The sequence below is a fragment of the Apteryx rowi genome, unplaced genomic scaffold (assembly GCF_003343035.1).
Source record: "Apteryx rowi isolate R43461 unplaced genomic scaffold, aptRow1 scaffold_14, whole genome shotgun sequence".
NCBI classification, from domain to species: domain Eukaryota; kingdom Metazoa; phylum Chordata; class Aves; order Apterygiformes; family Apterygidae; genus Apteryx; species Apteryx rowi.
Window position 1 is genome coordinate 1,797,968 of NW_020447641.1, and position 17,751 is coordinate 1,815,718.

At 40.3% G+C, this 17,751-nt stretch overlaps 1 protein-coding gene and 1 long non-coding RNA gene across 2 annotated transcripts; one reads left to right on the plus strand and one right to left on the minus strand.

Annotated features, from left to right (window-relative positions):
* Positions 1-1,773: 1,773 nt before the first annotated feature.
* Positions 1,774-6,531, plus strand: F3 (coagulation factor III, tissue factor). Its single transcript, XM_026057552.1, has 5 exons — positions 1,774-1,913; positions 4,069-4,253; positions 4,642-4,823; positions 4,948-5,107; positions 6,392-6,531. Exons 1-5 carry the CDS (start codon positions 1,774-1,776, stop codon positions 6,529-6,531), a joined length of 807 nt encoding a protein of 268 aa, XP_025913337.1.
* On the minus strand, positions 5,171-13,149 carry LOC112961877. The gene is made up of 3 exons (XR_003252149.1): positions 12,953-13,149; positions 9,163-9,262; positions 5,171-6,496 (listed from the first exon to the last, which is right to left on the minus strand). It is a non-coding gene; the product is annotated as an uncharacterized LOC112961877 (long non-coding RNA).
* Between the last annotated feature and the right edge of the window lie 4,602 nt (positions 13,150-17,751).

Below are 17,751 nucleotides of genomic sequence, written 5' to 3' on the forward strand. Positions count from 1 at the left end.
AGATGGGAACTGACATACATATTTAACCCTCCAGAACTCACAGGGTCTAAGTTAATGAGCCAAACATCACTTCCCCAGGATCACCTGCCCTCCAGAGTCATTTCCAAGCAGAGGCCGCGGTAATACCGCTCGCCCTTGACAGCCAGCCAAAGCTTTGCAGTGGTTGAAGCTGATCCTTGAGTGCTGCCCACTTTCACCAATATTTCAGCCTACGGCCAACGGAGGGTAAACGAGGGGTGGCACAAGGGTATAGCAACCCTGAGAAGGCAGGAGAGGCAGTGTGGGCACTGCTGGTGCATCCCGGTGGGCCTGTGCTGGCGGGACAGCGGCAGGGCTGGGTGCGACCTCTCCCACCGCTCCTGCCGGGGCCCCTCTCGTTACGGGAAGACCAGCTTCCCCGCACATCCCCTCTCCCGCGCTTGCCCAACGCGGCGACGTCCGAGCGCTTCCGCCAGCCCCGCTCCCTCTCCCCGTGACCCCGTCCGAGCCTCTCCGCTCCCACCGCCCGCCTCGCCGAGCTGCCCGCGGGCGAGGCGCCCGCAGTCCCCGCCTCTCCGCCCGCACATAAAAGGCAGCGCCTCCCGCTCCCCCAGCAGCTCACCGCGACCAGCGTCGCCGGGCGCCTTCCAACTCGCTCCGCCGAGGATGCTGCGCGCCGCCGCCGCCGCCGCCGCCGCAGGCCGGACTCTGCTGCTGTGCGCCCTGCTGGGGCGCCTGGCCGCCGCCGGTGGGTAACGGAGGGGGCCGCGGCCGGGGGGGGCCGGGAGGGAGGGCGGCGCCCGGCGAGAGCCGCGCCGTCTGAGGGGCCGGGGCCAACGGCTGTGGCGCGCGGGGGCCAACGGCTGTGGCGCGCGGGGGCTCTGCAGGGTAACGGCTCCCGCCCGGGTGCCCCGGGGACCCCGACTCCCCCCCGGATATGCCTCAGTACCCGAGTGGTGGTGGTGGTGGTGGTGGTGGAGCGCTTGTGTCCCTAAGGGCTGTTGGGGGGGGGGTGGTTCTGAAGGGGATCCTTTATTTTCATAGCTGGGGAGGCGCTGGGGAACGAAGAAGGGGCGCTTCGTAGGTCAGTTGCTGAGCGACGGTAATAGAGAGTGATTCGCTCCGCTTCTTTTCATTGTCTCCAGTTTCCAGCTTGAGAAGGGGCAGAGAAGGCAGTATTTAGAAAATAATTAGGATATCACCAAGGGAAGTCCTTAATGTTCAGAGGCTACAGAGGCTGCGGCGCTTCCCTGTGGTGTGGGGTTTTCCCCTGCGGTTCTTCCCTCGCAGTTCCCAGAGCCGGTGTCGCCAGAGCCGCCGCCGCGGGCGTGTGGGACGCCTCTGCCGTTCTTCCCGTTTGCCCAGGCTACAGCTTCATCCTGGGGTAGCCCTTCTCCGATATAAGCATGTAGGGCAACTATTGTGTTTTGGGTTTTTTTTAAGAATTTATCTTCCTAAAATAAATCGGGAGCTACCAGTTAATGGCTACTACAACTAGAAATGAATTTGAACTATACCACATTTGTTTTGGTGCTTCGGCATTCTCATGAATATCTTCAAGCTTTTGTAGCCTCTTAAGAGGTCTTGTATTAAAAAAGTAGAAGGAAGCATGAGGCAGAACTCCAGACATGTTTCATATTTCTCACTTCTGCCAGGACACATTCCTTTAGTAAGACAAGCATGAGCCCAGAGGGCAGGACCAAGCCTTTGCCCCCAGAACTTCAAGTAGCAACAACGGCTTCTTTTAACTAAACAGTGAACGCAGGGAGCCAGGAGTTGTATGTAATGTGACTGATGGCACTCTTTTCTGTATTTAAAGGCAGTCCAGAACTACCAACAGCAGTTAATATAACTTGGTCTTCAATCAATTTTAAAACAATTCTACGGTGGCAACCAAAACCATCTGATTACTTCTACACAGTAGAAATACATGGGTAAGTAGATAACATCAAATGTGTGTACATTAATGACAATTGAAGAAGATGCAGATGGAATGTGTCTGAATAATTTTGAGACTGAGCGTAACGGGAAAATAGACCCAAAATGAGGATTTTAGGAAAACTGCCTACCCAATAGTTACATCTTCTTCATACCCAACTGTAGGAATATCTGATTCATGATTCTGGTTTCATCCACTTTAGAAATGGGTAGTTCAGCTTTAGATCAGTATTTCAGTTCTGGGGTTCAGTGCAGGCCGACTGGACTGGAGATCTGGGCCAGGGTACATTGAAGCAGTTGGCTATCAGACCATGCAAAATATACTTGATAAAACGTCACCTTTTTATGTCTTTCAAGGTGTCTGGACTGAGTCTTTGTTCTTTCTTTAATCTTGGGAGGTGTCTGATAAATGAGTCTGAATTTTATACTAATCAGTGACTCAGCATCAACGAAATGCTGGGAGATACTAAAAATTACCTTTGTTGGTCTAGCTCTATCGAAGCATTGTCTGTTGTCATGATTACAGTGGTTATGAAATACTGTGGACCATGAAAAACAGCCAGCCCATATGACGTGTCTAACATTTCTTTTAAAACTTCAGTGAAGTTCAATAATAAATCTGTGTGGTACTTAGCTCTCCTGTTAATTCACAGACCATTATTAAACATGCCCCAAAGCGAAACTGCATCAACTCTCCTACATGTAATGAATACATGGTACTGTAGCCACTTCTGTCTATAAAAGTTGTCTAGAAATGAGAGTTCTCTCATGACTAATAAATGAAATACCTGGGCAATGGTCCAATGTTCTCTTTTATCCTTTAATCTGAAAAGAGTGATTAAATGAATAGACTTTAAAGCATATGCTTGAGCAGAATGGCACAACATAGCTTAAGAGCTTGATCCAACAAAAAGGTTTCTCATGGACACAGAACCTTATCCAACAATCTGCCAGGTGAACTGTTTTGTGAACCTGGAGTTTCTTTCCAGCCATTTGTGCTTGCAAAAAACTGAAGTCTGTTTGCCCAAAATTCAGTACAGAATCAGGTATAGTTCTGATATTGAGGAACTTCTTTAGACAGGATTGTCTTAAGTACATTTCAATTTTTGCTTTCTGATCCATAAGTACATTTAAAAGCATATGTTTGTTTTGTTACAAACATCAAATCTCTTCTGTCCCTTCTCAAAGTATCTGCAGGCCACTGAGACTCACAGATTTGTGGCATCATATAAAATCTGGTGACGTGGGAAGGGAGTTCAGGCAACTCTTAAATAAAACTCTTGCTTGCCAGATCTTAACCTACTTTGAGGAAAACTTGTTTGTTAGCTTCCAAACACTCAACACTCTTGATCTTTCAACTGAGTTCACTAATTCTTTTTTGTTCTTAGTTCACCAGCAAAGACAGGGAAAAGAATCAGTAATATCAAATCTACTTTTCTATTTCCATTCATTAAGAAGCAAAGTGGGGTGCTAACACTTTTTTTCTAAGTTTAGTTATTATTTCTCAAGTAAATGACCCTGCTTTTTATCATTTAAAAATCAAGAGAACTTAGTAAGTCATGGGGTTTTTTTTTATTGCTTTTTATAATGTAACTCTGTAACTGAAAGTGCTACTGTCTGGTTCTTAGTGACATTTATACTTACATAGATGGAAACACAAGTGACATATGAAGAGACATTTTCATTAGATTAAACAATTAATATTCATGTGAGCAGAGCTTCTTAGGATAACTGATGTTTCTTTAGGCAATAGTATTCATATGCATCATTAATCAGGGATAACACTTTCAAAGTGATTTATGTATCTAAGTCCCCTTATTTTTATTGCAAGTCAACTGCAGAAAAAGCTGGAATCCAAACTACTGATGGCTTTCTATCACTTTTAATTCATATATGTATCCAATAACATCTTTTTTATATAATGAACAGCATGACTGTTTGATTCACTTGCTTCCACTTTGAACTATACTTGTTACAGGATAGTGTTTTGGGTTTTTTTCCTTATGCATTTCAGATTAGTACACCTGCAAGAATGTTGCACTGAGTGAGGGAAATCTGTACACATTAGAGGGGAGGAAATATTATTTTATGTATATGAATAGCTTTAAAAAAATCTGCTTAGAAAGCATTGACACTTCTTACTCTTTTCAGACAGACATCTGACACACAAAAAAAATGTATTCTGACAGCAGAAACAGAGTGTGATGTTACTGATGTGCTCAGGAACGTAAGAGAGACCTATACAGCACATATACTGTCTGTAACATCCTCGAGGATGGATAACTTTGAAGAACCACCTTTTGCAGTTTCAGAAAAATTCACACCTTATAATCGGAGTAAGTAGGATTGCCAATTTAATCTTGTCATAAACTTTATCTCAAAATTTCCACTGATTTAAACAAGGTTTGGATTGGGCCTAAAGATTTTTTCTGTAGGTTCTTATAGTAGCACTACTAATATCTGAGAATAAGATTTTCAGGTATGAAGCTTTTCCCATTGCAGGGAACTGCATATAATCTTAGTTATCATTTGTCCCTCACATCATTGAATAGAGCTTTTTATTAGCATTGTATACTAGATACAAATATTTGTTAATAATCTTGGATTTGCCTGTACTATTTTGGCTCTGCAAACTTATAATAGAGGAAGGAAGAGGAGTACAGGAAAGAGAAAAAAATATATTGTATGATGCCAGTTTTTTAATTCTTAAAAATCCTTGTTTAGCTATTCTTGGAAAACCAGAGATCCAGAATTATACACAAAAAGATTCTGAACTGAACGTTGTGTTCAAAGATCCACTTACACCATATACGTTTCCCAATGGAAGCTTTCAAAGTATTCGAGATATTTTCAAACATGACCTGCAATATAAACTCTATTACTGGAAAGACCAAAGTTCTGGAAAGGTAAGGTCTTACTCTACTTTTCACGTATTCTGTAGCTTTACTATAGCTACACAATTTCTGTGCTTCCTTAACAGCTAAAGCTTTTGAAGAGAACATCTTGAAGTATTTTCTTTTTCTTTTCCAGAAAGATGCAATAACAAAAAGCCATAAATTTGAAATAAATGTTGACAGCACAAAGAACTATTGCTTCTACGTACAGGGAATCATTCCCTCTCGCAGAGAAAACCGTGGTGGTCAAGAAAGCGTGGTGCTTTGTACCAGTGTAGGAAGAAGTATTTTAGATGGTATGTATCTGAGGAAGTCTGTCACAACATCTTCAGCATTCTAACAAAAAGACACTTCAATTATGAGTATATTTTTATATGTCTTCTAAGTGTGGTGCCTAAGTTATAAAACAAACTATTTGCTGTTTATATGAGAGGACAGAGACTGGACGGAGAAACTAATGGCAAGAACTCCCATTAAGTAAGAGTCACCATCTTTAGCTAATTGGAGTTGTTTTTAAGGTTTTGTTAAAACTGTTTTGATTTAGTTTTAAATTAGCTGAGTTAATGATGGATCACTGAGGTTCTAGATTTAATCACTAGGCTTCAGCTTCTTTTTTTGTTTTTCTCATTGCTTTCTTCAGATCCTTCCAATAAAGAGTCCTAGGGTAAGTGCTTGAAGCACTAGCTGTAAAATATAGGAGTGCTGGAAAACTATGCAACAGGTATTTTCACTGACTTGTAGTTTAAACTGACCTGGGGAAACTCTCACTTTTTTCCCCCCTTATGCTTTAGCTATTATCTCAAAAACAGGTGGGGAGACTCAGCCTTTCTTTACTGTTACATTGCAAGCTCAGAGATTGGCGCCTTGACTTCTTTACTGGTAAACAAATTAGTGGACAGTCAGTGAACCAGTTATCCAATCCCAGACAAACAACCTGGATAACATTTTGTTCAATATTAAGTCAAAAATCTTTATTAAAATAATATCATATTTCTGTATCGTATCTTCTTTCTCCACCAGGAAGGAAGGACTATTTTCACTCTAAGTGAAAAACTCTTCCAAAACTGTTTTTCCCTCTGTCAAATGAATATTCTTTTCTAAATATATATTTTTATTTATTACAATAGTTGAATTCTAGTAAACTATAGCTTCAATAAAAACTCCTTTGGTTGGTCTTTTTCAACTTCTAACCTAGAACAAATTTCTACTTGGACCTAATTTCACGGAGATAATGTGGTAGAAGGGGGGATGATTGGTCTTACTGCTGTGGTGATAGCATGGTAATTTAGTGGACTAACTATACTAGATTAAAACCTGGCTTAAACTAATTGAAATCAAGCTTTAATACAGTTTAACAGATCCACATTAAAGTGAGTTATGTTCACACTGAAGTGATCACTCCTGTGGTACTGTAAAATACAGAAAGTATTTCTGAGTCCAGTAGAATGGGTTCTAACAGTTTGTAGCACTAAAGGAGAGGTATTCGACACCTCAGAATGGGGACGCAGCCAGACACAACTTGAAGGAAAATCGCTATGTCTTCTGATTACTGAGTCTTGGATTCTTTTCCTCTCTTACAGAATATGGAGCTGAAGTCTTCATTATCATAGCAGTGATAGCAATTGCAATCATCACTCTTGCCGTTGTCCTGTCAGTGATCCTGTGTAAACGCAAGAAAGCAAAACCTGCAAGAGAAAAGGAACCGCTTAATGGTGTTTAAGGAGTAACTGTTGTGGATACTAGTGGCAGTTCTGAAGAAGAAGAGGGGGAAAAAAAAAAAAGGGAAATTGGGTGGACCCTTTAAGCTCTCTGCTACAGGAAACTGTGAAGCCAAAACTTCCAAAATTTCTGTGGATTCAAAACTTCATGAGACAGTCACAGATGAAAAATACATTATAGGCACAAAGAGATTAGAAAGCCCCTGTGCCACTAATAGCTGGAAGAGTATTCTGGGAAGATACTACAATATGCTTACCCTGTTCATATACTCTTCCCAAAGCAGCCTCTATTTTTCTGTCTGACACAGGATCCTGAACTAGACAGACCTTTGATTTGACCAGGTACGGCCATTCTGAAAGTGTGGCCTTAATGAGCCAAAAAACTTACGGTACTTGTGAGGGGAAAAAACACTACTTTTTCTAAGTACTTGTGTCCTTTACCTAATGAAAAGGAACATTTTTCTGTTTCTATGAAACAAAACCTGTATTTATCTGTCTTTTATAACATTATTAACTGGAGAAATGATCTGTTAGTTCAGATTTGAAAAAGATACTACTCTTTCTGCACTTCTTGGATAAAACTGGCTTGGTGTATTTATCTTTGGATATAGACAATCAAAGCTAAACAAACTGAAATCACTGTATTGGTAACCTCTATGGAACACTCTTGAAGTAGGTAGCTGCTGTCCATCTGGAAAAGGCATATGCAAATTACACTAGAGTTGTACAAATAGGATAATCTGATAATTCCAGGTTAGTGTCAGGATAAATACTTTGCAGTTTTTGAGTCAGCAGTAACTCACTTCATGCAAACACTGAGTAGGTAGCAGTATTTACTGCATATGGAACACTGATCTTTTAATTAAACCATTGGTGAATCAATAGTTTATGTTGGTATAGATTCAAACAATCCTGGTGATGGGATTTGGAGGTACCTTTTGCTATGACTATTTTAATATTTATTTTATAAAAGAATTTTTATACTGGTGATATCTGTATTTATGAGGGTAATTTATACTTTTCTAGTGAAATAAAGGTGACTGGGAAAATAACTTTCTTTTCCTTATTTTTAAATGAAGTGCAATATTCATTCCCGAACTGAAATTAAAAATATACTTAGGAAATGTACTCTTGTGACAGTAGTGTAGGCAGGCTGAGATCTGACCAGGACTATGTAATAGACTATGAGAGCAACTACAGTCTATAAGCATAAAAATAGAAGAAGCCGCAGATCACAGAACTGATAAAAAGATTTTGAAGAGTCCTGAGTTTCTGCTCAGCTGTCTGCTTATCTGAGTGATTATTCAGTGCTTGCATTCAGTTTCTCATTCTGATAGAAAGTATATTGGATGCCTACTGAGATGTCTCATGTAGGGATTCCCATACTAGTGCTCTACCTCTTGTGGTGCTAGTTTATTCAAAATGGCATGGGGCCTGGCCCAGAGAAAGGAAGTGCTGCAACTAATGTTGGTATCTATTGCTGCTATTGGCATCTATAGGCACCAAAAAAACCCCAAACCCACCCTAGATAAAGCAAAAATGCATCTTATAGTTGACACTAATTGGATGTATAGCTCAAAGCCTATATGCCTTACAACAGAATAACATTTGTGTTTATGAAAAGGAATAACATTCTGTAAAATGATTATCCCAACCTACTGATTTTTACAACATTTTATTCTATATTTTTCATCCTTATTCTATTATAGATAATTCTCTGTATGGAGTAAGAATACTGTAGAAGTGAGAGTAGTTTGCGAGCTTTTTTTTAATTCCAATTTTACAGATAGGGTGGTGTAACCCCCAGAAAACTCTACATTTTAGCTAATGCTGTGCAATAAATGCTTAATGCATTTTCTGCTGCACGTATAAGCCTTGTATAGAGGGGGAACCTCACAACAGGAATCAAAAATATGAGAGCTTGTATGAGTAAATTTAAAGGCATTTTAAAGTGGTGATCACTCCTCCCCTTCCCCATGCTGTTCTGCTTCCTCAGTTTCATTCAGTATAAAGCTCAGAGAAGCAGAGAAATTATAAGAAAAGGAAGGCCTGTGGAGTATGACACAGCAGTTATTAAACTAGACCATGTAGCCGATATTGCCATAATCTACATAGAATACGGATATAAATCATGCTTCAGGCAATTAAGAGATTTTTGTACAAAGATTGTTTTTATTAAAAGAACGAACACCAACAGAGAAGCAAACTACCTTAAATGGCATAAAAATGACCCACTACTGCGTAAGTTCTGGAAACCCGCAGCACTTCTCTTCCCTGGCCACGTGACACTAGTTACTCAGCATTTTTGAGGAGACAGAGTTACTGGGTCCTATTCAGAAAGGGTTTTTGCTATTGGTGAAGACAGTTGAGAATGATGCTTTTTTTTGCAAAACTTCTGGAAGTATTATCCCTTGGGCCAGTGCATACAGCCTGTGCAAAACATGCAGAGATTTTACTTTCTCAGAGTATCAGGGTAGGCATAGAGAATCGCTGGATAAAGGTATTGTCAGTGGGAAGAAATACGAGATCCTATCCACAACATACACCCGGCCAGCTTCAGCACTGTGCTGTTTTAAGAAGGAACCAGGTGCCCAGGGAAGCGATCTCAGAAGGTGAAGGCTTTTCTTTCATACCTTAGTTCCCCAGCTTATCTTCTGAACAAATTCTTGTAAGCAAGGGTGTTCCTACTGACGGTCCTAATTCCTCCTCCTCCTCCTCTTTGCCCCTTGTCATCTATTGAAGAAAAAGGTATGCCAAGTAGAAAGAAACATTTGCATACTTCACTGATACAGTACCTGTGTTTGCTCCTTATACAAGTGAATGTGTAACACTGCATACTGTAATAAGCCACTATCATTTTACAGTATTGCTTTAATACCACATTCTTCTCCTTCATGTAAGTGAATAAAGGATGATTTCTGTCTGTCCTAACAGGACTACAAAGAGTAACATTACTGCCATTACTTAAAATGAACATCTGTACAGGACTTCATAAAAGTATAAATGATAGGAATGACAGCAAACAGCCTAGCTACTGTATTTCTAGTATAGCAGACTCAGCTTTTCCCTGTGAGAAAGCTGGTGCTGAAAGGCATGTAATTAGAAAAATGCGATTATAAGCTTAACTTGGATCACAGTTCTTGTGACAACTCAGGACAAAGAGTTTCTGCACTAAGTGCAAATAAACAGCTGTGAAAGATTACCTTCTTGGTTCAGTTTTGTAATGCTGATTATTTTTCAGCTTGGTATTGAATGCTACACAATTTCAAACCTTGCAATACACAGGAATGATACACCCTTGTGTAACAAGTAAGATTCTCCTTACAAGCTAAAAGTTAAAATAGGTAGAGATGCCTAGTATGTCTTCACCTGGGCCTGTATAACTCTGCTGTCTTCAGGGGGCTTTGGCTGTACAGTACTAGACCTGAGAGTTAATTCAGTAATCTCCAGTTACTCAGTCTTAGTGCCTATCCACATACTTGTAACCATGCTTTCCACAGCCTATGTTTGCCACTAAGGGAGAGAGAAGTCCTGGTATTTGTGTTTGAGAAAGACAGAAAACAGGTACAGCCTGCTATGGAGGACAGCGAAAGGAATTGCCCTGGCTGAGTATCCTTCAAGACCCATGAGCTGTGGTGCTATGCACCACACTGTATGCCCCCTCGCATCGTATCCCATCCTGCTCACAAACAGCTCCTCTCACAGAACACTGACCCTTCCTTATTTGCTGCTCTGTGTAGCTAGATTAGGTAAATTCAAAGGAAGATTTGCCTCAGGGGTGATTTTTTCCAGTAAAACCTGCCACTACCTGGGAATAAGCAAGCAAGTATATTCACTGCCTCCAGGGCTTTTATAGCTGGTGCTATTTTCTATACCCAATTGCAGGGTTTGTCACCTTTTTGCACTTGCTCCTCTCTCATCTAATCAAGAATGGTGTCCTATTAGTGAAATGCTTCAATGTTTTGCTCCTGCAAGCAGCAGGAAGGACCCAGCTTTGTTGCTGCTTACTTCCCTTCTCCTTTGTTGCTGTTTCCATTCATTTCCCCCAGCCCCTACACATCCCCTTATGTTCTTCCCCAGAGATGCAATCACCATCTCCTTTCTGTAACCAGCTTGTTAAGATCTATTTTAAATTAAAATTTAGCACCTGAAAGAGTATCTATCCTTTAATCAACAATGAAGAATATGTTAATAGCATGGCAGCATTTTTTGCTCTCTTCAGCTTCTCTTGACCTCCATAATTAGATCAACAGCCTCCAGAACATGCACTAATACTGTTCTGAGTGGCTTCCTCAGAGCACAGACTTACCTTTAAATAGTAACTTTTTTTAGTAACTTGTTTAACTAGCAGTGAAGTTACTAGTCTGAACTCAAAGACTTACAGTTCTAGATCTCAGTTACCTGTGATGATGATGTATGGTTTTTTTCTTCTATTTTTAAATACCCTACTATATAACTTCAGGAAATATTTAAAAAGCAAAGTATTCAAACATTATTCATCTATATTTACAAAACTATTTTATCAGAAGACTAGTTTAATTAAAAACCTCCTTCCTCTGAATAGAGAAATATTTTCCAAATGAGATCACTTTATAATTTTTAATTAATTCTTCAGTAATCACATAACTCAATTGAAAATCCAGTGTAATAGGAAGACCTAGAACGACAAGCACAATTTTAAAATCTACTCCAATAAAATGCACTCATTATTCAAGGGAAAAAAATTTTGTAACTAAAGAGCACACTCCTGATTAACTGAGAAGGTTTTCCCCCTGCTGCCTGCATGCTTTACCATCCATTCACATTGAAGACATGTCTCTACAGAGATGACAGTCAATCTGATTTCCCATATTTCCACTTTGTTCATGAATATAGTATGTTCATTTGTTTCCATAAAGCATCAAGTTGTCAGAGTCCAATACTCTCTCACCAGGTTCTTTTAGATATTCCACGCATGGAGGGTGTAATGTTTAATATCTAATTTACTTATCTGAAGATATTTGACATTACATGGGATTCTGACTTAGCAGAGTGATACAGCAATATACTGAAATCACAAGTGTAAGTTACACTTAGCAGAATATAGCAATTGCAATATACAATTGAATCGCAATACAAATCTGATTCCCATTACCAGTCTCTATCATATGCTCCCTGTCCCAATGCTAGTTGCCCCCAGTCTCTGGGAAGCAATACATGAGCTGAAACCCGCTCAAGCCCATTGCTCTCTTTGAAGTTCTTTTGTTATTTGTGCAGTTTCTATACTCCATGTTGGGCTGAGCCATGTATACGCTCTCCCCATGCTGGTCTTGCTAACTCAGGGAGGCAGTCACACTCCTCTGATTAACTCGGGGAGAAACATTTACACAACCAGTTGATCCACTCAACTATGATATAGTCAATTGAACCACAACTGACAAAGTCGTGTATCTAAAAGAAAGGTTGCCTTCCAGTCCCCTTTGCGTTGAGATAAATTCAGCTTTCTTTGCAACAGCTGCGGTCAGTCACACCCTGCCTTCCTCCCTGGGCACCTCACCCTTGCCCATCTCCTCCAAGCCTTCTTCCATTGCTGGGGCTTATTGGTCAGTCACGTTCCACCTCTTGGCTCAGACCAACATTTAGTGATTACTGGTGTTGCACAGTGAGCTTCATAAATTCACTGTATGAATGACCAGCCCTTGTGCCTGTGCACAGTGGGGGTAAGAACTTATATATATGGGAAAACAGTAATTTACAGTAGTTTTGTATGTGATTGAACTTGAGTTAATATTTCATGCATGTGTACTACTCAATTTTTAAGATAACAGATCAACATCAAGGTTGCAACAAATAACGATACAGTGATTATTAACAGTATGAGCATAGGATGTAACATCAGCTGCAACACATTGGTAGCTTTTGATGACCAATTTTTAAAGATACTGTACCAATGATGTTCAGTAAGACTGGTTTCCACTTTTGCTAACCAAATAAGTTCATTATTATCATATATCATTTTTCTTCTCTTTCTTCTAAGCATTTTCCAATTTCAGACAGATGTTGAATAATCTTGGTATTTTGTTTGAGAAAGTTGTCTTGTTGATGGAAGGTTACTCCAAGTGTTACTGACGTATTAAACTGCAAAATAAGACGCTTCTTGTTCAGTCATATGAAAGCTATCCAGCAAGTCTGCTTGATGATTTGGTCAAAAATATACGTCACATTACAATGACAAATGTTGTTTGCCTTACATGTCTGTAGTACCCATTTCACTCTATGTCAAACCATGGGCAGCTTCCCATCCAGTGTTATTACATATAGGTACATTTAGATTAACTTTAGATCTTGATGTACCATTATTGCCTACTATCAGTCCTTAACCTCGTGCTACTACAGATGGTGTTTCTCCTGGAATTGTAGTTTTAAAGGTGGATTGTGACTTACCTTCAGTACCCAGGTTGTTCCATAGGCAATGTGAAGAGGCAGGTTTCAGGTATCCATTCCAGTTATCAGTCTTTCTATGGTGATAAAATAACACCACATTTTCCTGCACAAGCAGACACCTAGGTCTTGGACATAATCCAAGCCTCAGTTATGGTCAACTTACTCCCTTTAGTGCCTACACCACCACATTTTTTTTTTTTTTTTTTTTTTTGTAAAACAACAGTGACCTGGATTGATCCCTGTTGGCTGTTTAACCACAGCTTCACCTCCAGGACTTTGATAGGGTTTCACTTCTGCTTTAACAGGAATGCATGCAGCTACTGACAGGAACTCCCTATCTATAGGACTTCCCATGGGGGTTTTGTTGCTTATTTAGCTGATTCCCCCCCCCCCCCCTTAGAGGTATTAACAGATTCACTCTTGCATAGCTGTTGCTTTAACAGTCCATTCCATCATTCTTCCGTCCCATTATAAAATTCTGAGGCAGAATGCATGTCCTGGGCAGATACCTGTCCTATGGGTACGTTCTTAGATTGGGCTACATCCTAATTTTTTTCCCAGTGTTGTTTTGCCCCATAGTGTCTAGCATTTACTTGCCAATTGTTTTTCACCCAGTTCCCTAGCGACTGGATGGCACCAGTTCATACAGCACAAGTCCATACAGACACAAGGAGCTTCTTGCTCCAGAGCCAGCTCCACAGCTCTGAGCCCTGTCACCTGGGCCAAGGTGCTGATCTCCTCTGGGGAAGCCTCTGGCCCCTGCCCTTTGACCGTCGCTTAGCTTCCCCGCCTGTTCGGCCCCGGCACACGCCACATTCCTTGATCATTCATTCCCTTTATTCATCCCATCGCATGTCACCCAGTGATATATGTATGTACAAAGGCCACTGCTGCATGGTAGTCTTTTGTGCTACCCTTCAGGGTAGTGTCTTACCAGTTAAAATTGGTTTTAAAATAGGAATAGGCACACATAACTTGGTCTCCCTTTCTTGAGTCACTGTCTCAGTAGTCAGAAGCCCTTTCTATGCTGCCAGTAGTACTTTCTCCAACAAAGTGTAGTTCTGATGGGAGCCGTGCCAGAATTAAGAGCCAAGGTAACAGGGTAATCCTTTCCACCTTGCACATCTCACTGCCATAATCCCCACTGATACCCCTTACCAGCTGTGCCTATATGGAGTGTAAATGGGCACGGAGAGTGCAAGGGTCCCATAAATAGGTAATCAAAAATTTCATCTTTTAAAGCATTTAATGCTTCATGATGTTTCTGTTCCCAGTTCCATACTGCGTTTTTCTTCATCAAATGATAGAGACGTCTTTCTAGAATACTGAATCCAGGAAAGCATGACTTCCAAAACCCAAAAGGTGCTAATAAAGCAGAAGATGCCACAATGCTAATATAGATCCAGGCACAGTTTTCCACCCTCCTATTCATCAGGTACCTATAAATGTAACATCTTGACTTGGTCCTTGCCCTTCTGAGTCAGGAATGCTAATATTTAATTCTTGTAATATGCTGGACAATAGCATTCATACTTTGGCAAACCATTTCCTCATCTGGTCCTATGATTAGAATATCTATATATTGTAAAATTGTTAGTTGAAGTGGGAGGATGATTGATTCCAGTTCTTTAGCTAACATAGCATAGTCAATGGTGCAGCTGTGTTTAAAATCTTGGAGTAGGCTATTAAAGGTGTACTGTATTCCACCCCAAGTAAAAGCAAACTTTGGTTTGTCCTGCTCTTGTATTGGGATCATAGAGAACTTACCTTTTACACCTAACACTCCCGTCCATGGAGAAGCATGTTTATTTATGGTATTAACTATATCTGCTATGCTAGGAACAGCGGCAGTTAAAGGGTCAGTCGCTTTATTTAAAGCCATATAGCCAATAGTCCTGTGCCACATCCCAGGAGTTGAAGTACAAGCTATGTTAGGAACTACGATAACATGCTATTTGTCCAGCAACTAGGAAAGAAAGTGAGACACAAATAGGAACAGATTAGCTGGAATGCAACTGTATTTGTAGTAGGGGCTATTTTGGGCTTTATGTGCTTAGAGTTCTGAGTTTGTCCCATAAAAAGCAACCAAAATAAAATCTTTTGAGGGAATGACCTTCCACGCTAGACACAGTGGCAGGAACAAGAAGTTGACAGAGAAACAGGTCCTCAGAGAGAAGCTGCAATTCTGTTGGACTGTGTCTCCAAGTTGCATCACTTGGACCACTACATTATATAACAGCCTTCAAGAGAATAAAATATATTGTGTATGCAGGAACTACTACTGTCTAGAAGACTCACCTATATCTCTTCTTGTGTCTAACCAGCATGATGTACCCAATGCCTCAAAAAAGGTGCAAGGAAGCTTACAGAGAAAATACTGAGTTTTGTGTAAATCTTGAAGCATTAAGTTTAAACAATCTTTCCAAAATCCTCTACTCAGAACTATTATAAATACAGCTGCTCTAATACAGAAAATGTCTTTCTGAATTTTTATTGTTCAGATAGCATTTGTGGGTATCAAAAAAAAGTGGGCCTTAACTGGGCCTTAATTCCCTTCTATATACTAAAAAAAGTTGCTAATGGTCTCTGGCTTTCTGGAAAAGTCCTGTTGCAATATAAAAGATTACACATGAGTTTTACGATGTTTCCAGCACACTCGCTTTCCTTTTTAACCACTGCTTCCCTAAATACTTCAGCCCATTTGCCATTCTACAGACATCTTTCAGTGTTCTGTCATGTTAGCAGCTTCTGAGGCAGCTGTTTTTAGCTCTGTTGCTTTTGTGCCAATACATTTCTGCAGTAGTATACCATAATAAAATAAATAAGGTTTATTTTGGGGAATATCTTCATACTTTTAAGTTAGTGAAAAGGTTTTTAGTACCTGCTTGCAATAAAACTTTCAGTCCAAAGAAATAAAGCGCATACTCAGTTAAATGGATGATTGCATGTAGTGTGACTTTAAGAGTAGTGTTTCCCAAACTTTCTGTACTCAAGCTTGGGCACAAATCACAGCTTATTTTCTTAACTGTAAAGTTATTTTCATCCAGAAAACTTAACTCGGTCATGCAGGTGCAGTTCCATAATTCTACTCAAGTAGATCAGTCTCAGTACTTAGTTTTGTCCGAAGAGCATCGACCTCATTCTTCTAGCTCTGTTGTACTTTGGTGTGGCATAATGTCTACATGCCATCTGTTTCCCCGAATGAGGAGCGGCTGGGGAACAGGGATGCTAGCTTGTGGATAGCAGACTGAGGAATGGGGCTGGGCAGTATTACACAAGAGCTCTTTTTGCCAGTAAATTCATCGTATTAAATCTTTATACTACAGACTCACTGAAGGTCACTAAGAGTGAACTTTCTAAGCAGAGTGAGGAAGATTGTGATTATGTCAAACACTGTTTGTGACAGATATATCCCACATAAATGGAGTGTCCAGGTTCCCCATATTTCATATTTAAAAATGCCAAGTGCATGATTATTATTTTACATGCTGCATTCCTCACAGAATTATTGGCAAATGTCTTCTATTTCCTAAGTCAATCCCCATGGAATTTTTCCAAATGTTTAGACTTGTTATTCCTACTTAAAGTTTGAATCTGTCATGTTTTTTACATTTTTTCTTAAGACAGCTTCTGCCTGTGGAAATCTGGGCATTTAATCTGGCTCTGCTTTTTGTATCCGAGGAAAGAAAATGATGCAGAAGTTCAAAGATGACTGAGCATCTTTGAAGATAACTTGTTTTACTAAAAATTTTTTTAACTTAAAAGATAAATTGCTGCTACAGTAACCCAGCTTGGCTGTATCTTTGTTTCAATATGAAACCTGTTCCTGTTTGGATGCACATGACAGAATAAGTTTCATCAGAACATATAAACATACTGTAGGACCTACAACATTCTAAATTTCCAGGAGAAGTTTAAGGCATCATAATAGAAGTCTGACCATATCTGGAAGGGGGTGGTGGTAATCTGTTCCCCAGTGAAGTCGGGGAATAGAGCTGCAGGTTAGCTAACTAAAAAGTAAACTAATACATAAGGAAAGAATGTGCAAACGAACCTAAAACAATAACTGAAAGATACCTTCAAAAAGGCTAAAACAAATTTGCATTTGACAATACAAAATATATTTCCTGCAGCACTTTGTTTTAAATGCACCATCTTCAGCTTTGCATACTCACAACAATTCCAGATTGGGCAGCATGGATGAGAATCCACATACACAACTTCTCCACTGACAGTGTGAAGGAGCCAGTCCTGCTGAATGAGACATGTTTAAACAGCGAGAAAGAAAAAAAAAAAACCCACACCCTATTCTTAAGTATTTCAAGTATTTTACTTGAATAAAGCACAAATGTTTCTGTCGCAAAGAAAAGATGCATTATGCAATTTCTCTTCAGTGAACACCACTTGCAGTCTCTGAAAAAAACATAACCTCAGACTTCTTACCCGTTTAACTTCTACCATAAAACTTTGAGGTCTCTGCACCAGCTGTCCCCAGTGCTGCTGAGTTTGCTAGAAGCAGACATAACTAGGAGTCAACCAACCCTAAGTGTGAAATCAGATCAAGGAGATCATTCATTCTTGCCAGACTCCAACTGTAACAGAAGTAATGACTAGACTGCAGAGGGGACAGGGAAGGCAAAGGTGCTCTGAGAGCAGGCAGGTTCTGTTAGCTCCAAACCACCCTCAGCATCTCAGCCAGACATTACTGGCTACCCTTTCCTGAGAAAATGGGAAAAGGGTGGTCATCAGCCTGGGCTAGTTTGTAGATCAGCACAGTTCTCCCAGAGCAATAGCAAAAG

Coding starts and splice junctions, on each gene's coding strand:
- F3 (XM_026057552.1), top strand. CDS start 1,774: ATGGCACTCTTTTCTGTATTTAAAGGCAGTCCAGAACTACCAACAGCA. Junction 4,254..4,641: donor ATTCACACCTTATAATCGGA/GTAAGTAGGATT, acceptor ATCCTTGTTTAG/CTATTCTTGGAAAACCAGAG. Junction 5,108..6,391: donor AGGAAGAAGTATTTTAGATG/GTATGTATCTGA, acceptor CCTCTCTTACAG/AATATGGAGCTGAAGTCTTC.